The sequence below is a fragment of the Fundulus heteroclitus genome, chromosome 12, assembly GCF_011125445.2.
Source record: "Fundulus heteroclitus isolate FHET01 chromosome 12, MU-UCD_Fhet_4.1, whole genome shotgun sequence".
Classification (NCBI taxonomy): Eukaryota; Metazoa; Chordata; class Actinopteri; order Cyprinodontiformes; family Fundulidae; genus Fundulus; species Fundulus heteroclitus.
This window is the reverse complement of record NC_046372.1, coordinates 18,855,401-18,859,170: the sequence shown is the minus strand read 5'-3', so window position 1 is coordinate 18,859,170 and position 3,770 is coordinate 18,855,401. Positions and strand designations below refer to the sequence as shown.

General features: G+C 39.7%; 1 protein-coding gene across 1 annotated transcript; it reads right to left on the bottom strand.

The window, feature by feature from the left end:
* Positions 1-579: 579 nt before the first annotated feature.
* On the bottom strand, positions 580-2,665 carry LOC118564851 (zinc-binding protein A33-like). Its single transcript, XM_036144132.1, has one exon. The coding sequence runs from the start codon at positions 2,540-2,542 to the stop codon at positions 1,133-1,135; it is 1,410 nt and encodes a 469-aa protein (XP_036000025.1). The 5' UTR covers positions 2,543-2,665; the 3' UTR covers positions 580-1,132.
* Between the last annotated feature and the right edge of the window lie 1,105 nt (positions 2,666-3,770).

The window sequence follows — 3,770 nt, the reverse complement described above, 5'->3', positions numbered from 1 at the left end:
AAGACAGGCGGCAAAGCGCCGCGGGTCGGAGTCGATCCCGGGCCGACCGCGTTGAAGACTAAAGGCCTCCTAATATGGTTTGCGCTAACCGCTCCAGACGCGCCCCGGAAAACAAAACTTGCCAAATCCGGTCGGGAGAAGGGCGAAAACATAATTTCCACCAACAAAAGCCTTCAGAGCCATTCTCTGATGTTCTTTTAATGAAACAATATTAGGTAGATTGGACAACACGGAAGAAATAGCAGCATCAATGCGAGCCGCCATTGCTATCAAAACAGTCTCACGGTCGCTTCTCCACTACGTCACATCTATGAAACACCAGCCCTGCGTCCTGATTGGCTAGACAATAAAATATGTTGGAGAAATCACTCTCTATGGGAGAGGTCCCAGATGGATGTGAGTGGAGCTAGGCGGAGATAAATACATCTGGCGAGAGTCAGGTTAAATAGACTGTGGTTCTGACTGTGATTTGAAGTCCTGAGAACTACAGAGTTTTTCTTCAACAGTCAAAGAAAATAAATAAATGTGTTGAAGAACTAAAGACACCTTTAAAAGTAACCAGAAAAGTTGATTTTCAGCAGCAGTTTTAATAGCATGGAAACAACTTTTACATTGAGGAAAAGAAAGCAAATATTCAGTGAGCAGAAAACAGTCAGAGAGAGAAAACTGGATCTGAAGATTTATTTTCTAATATTTCCTGCTGAACTGAATCATTACAATAACAAAAACAACACTAACAAAATAACCCAGTTAAGAAATCTGAGTTTGTGTTAACAGCTTTACAAAACAGAGTTAGGAACAAAATAAAAATAATCTTCAAATTTGTTTGTCTGAAGAATTGTCCAATGCTAGTGAGAAAGATTACTACTAAATACTGAAGTAAAAACATTCTTAAATTATTATGTTATACTAGTTTCACAAAAATAAAAACACTCATTAAATGATATAGATGTTTTGATATTCAAAAACATTTAGTTTTCCAATTCAAATTAAAGTTTCAAAACCTCAAACAGTAATAAAATTGTTCATTAACAATTTAAAACAAAGGTTGGTCTTACTGCAAATAGAAATATCTAAAAATACAAAAAAATAGTCAGAGAATTTTAAAAACACAACTTTGTTTTTAAAATGTTTAAACAGAAATCTCAGTTTGACAGATTTTGAGATCAGCAGCTTTTCCAACAGCTAAAAAAGGGAAGAGTTTCTCATTGAATATGTCTCTGTGAGTGTAGATGTGAGACATGTCTTCAGGGTCGTAGAAGGACACCTCCCCCTTGTCATAGTCCAGCTGGACTCTGATCTTCTGGAGATTCTTCTTCACTGTGAGAGTTTGATCATCACCATTAAAGTATTTTCCAAAACGACGCCGCAAACACCAGATTCCATCTTCTGGTAAAACATTTCTTTCTCCCTTCCTCTCAACTGACTCTTTAACATAACCAATAACCCAGCGAGGATGGTCTCTCACCTCCACCTCCCAGCTGTGTTTCCCTGAGCTGAAGCCCTCACAACCAAAAACAACGGTGTAATAAGTGTTTCTCTCTGGATTATCAGGAAGCTGCTGCTCTGTGTCTCCACGTCTCACACTGGTCAGATCATCAGACAGGTAGAGAAATCTACTTGCAGTGTTTGGGTCCAGAATGACAGGACTGAAGTGGACCTTCTCCTTCATCTTCTCCCAGACTCTGAAGGACAGGTTGCCCAGGTGTTTGGCCACATCTATCAGAGCTCCTGAGACCAGCTGTGGGTCTGACAGTGACCTCTGACCTCTGGCTCTGCTCTGAGTGGCTTTATAACTGCTGAGGAACGACACGTTGTCTTTCTGCAGGTCTTCTTCAACAGCAGAGATGCTGTCTGACAGAGAGGAGATCTGCTCCTGGATCCTCTTCATCTCTCTGCTGATAGTCTTCCCCTTCTGCTCCTCTTCCTCCCTCAGAGCTGCCAGTCTGGACTCCTCTTCCTCTTTCAGGAACGGGTGGAGCTTGTTGAACTCTGCTCTGATCTGTCTCTCTGTGGACAACAGCTGCTTCTTGGAGTGTTGAATCACATCCTCGTATGTTTTCTCCACCTGTTTGCGTTTGTTCCTCTTGTCCTGCAGAGACTTTAAGTCAGATCTCAGCTGCTCCTTCAGCTCACTGACTGCTTGTTCTACAGGAACCACTTTGTGACTCTGGTGGAGAGAAAATTCACAGCCAGGACACACAGCTCTCTGCTCGTCTTCACAGAACAGTTTAGGGTCTTCTTGGTGTTTGCTGCAGACCACCATCAGCTGCTCTTCTCCTTTTTCTGCCTCAGATGATCCAGATTTCTGTCTTCCAGTAAAAGAGTCAGCCAGATACTTCAGAGTGAAGTTGCTTGCTGGATAATCCTTGGAAGATCTTCTTTTACAGATGGGACAGTTCTTGTTTCCTGCTTGTTCCCAGAATTTCTGCAGGCAGCTTGAACAGAAGCTGTGGTTGCAGCTCAGAGACACAGGATCTCTGAAAGTCTCTGAACACACATGGCAGCTCAGGTAACTTTCCAGCAGAGCTTTCTCAGCCATTTTAGGTTGAATTATTTCAACAGCCAAACTCACCAAAAGTTTCAGCTGCTTCTTCTTAAAATCTTCAAAGTATTTCCGTGTGTCAGCAGAGATCTGACAGCCAGGAATGGCGTCTCGACTCAGTTTAATAACGTCTGAAAATACTTTCAGTTTCTTTATCCCGTACGTGACGTGTTAAAAAAAACAATCTGCTGTATCAGTTTATCTCCTCCAGGTGGTGCTGTCGGAACTACACCGGAAATAAATGTTATTTTTTATAGAGTTGAAAACTGAGAACATTTACTTGAATTGTTTTGTTACTGAAACGTGCTTTACAAATAAACTCTCCTTGCCTTTCTCACTATTTTAACCTACCTTGTAATGTTACATTGTAAATTAAACAAATCAAGCATTTTTAAAGACCGTATTTTACTTGGTCCTGTTTCATGCAGTTAAGTATTTTTTCCTTAAAATCGTTTTAAGTGACATGCTTGGTTTTGATTGGACTATAGTATTAAAAAAAAAAGTATCCACACCATTGCACTGTTTTAAAGTATTTTACACAACATTGTTCTGTAGTGGATAGTAATTATTATCAATTAAGTGAGCACACAACTTATGATAACAAATGATGCATCCTTTGTTTGTAAGTTATTTAATTTAAAGGCATGAGCATTTAAATTTCTCTGTCCCCCAACGTAGTCAGGAAACAGAGTGAGAGGAACAGGGCACACCAAACTTTTATACCTTTTGGGTTAACATAGAAAGTGGGAGTAATCTTCAGAGGAGCGCAGCCACTGGTATGATCCAGTTCCTTTCTAACTCAACTCCTCTCTGTGTCCTTGAATGTGGATAATAGTAAATCTGTAAACATGAGAGCTTCTTTCACGCAGTAAAGTTATGCAGGTGTCTCCAGACAAGATATGATCAGAGTTACTTTACACAACATCACAAAATATAGGACTATTTATTTATTTTTTTTACTCAATGTATGACAATGACGAAACCTTACAGAGAAACGGGAACTAAAATAAAGTGAAGGGAAATTTCTGTCTGTTACTTCCTTCAATATAACTTTAATATTTAATTTCCTGAGGAGACCAATCTCTCTAAGCTGTTGCAGCCAGACCTTTGAACGAACTGCTTCTATTTTTATGGAGTTTGGACTCTGTGGAAACTTTTAGAAAGCTGCTGAAGAGATTTTTATTCCAAGAAGCTTTAAATTCAACTAGTTTTTATTGTGTTATCT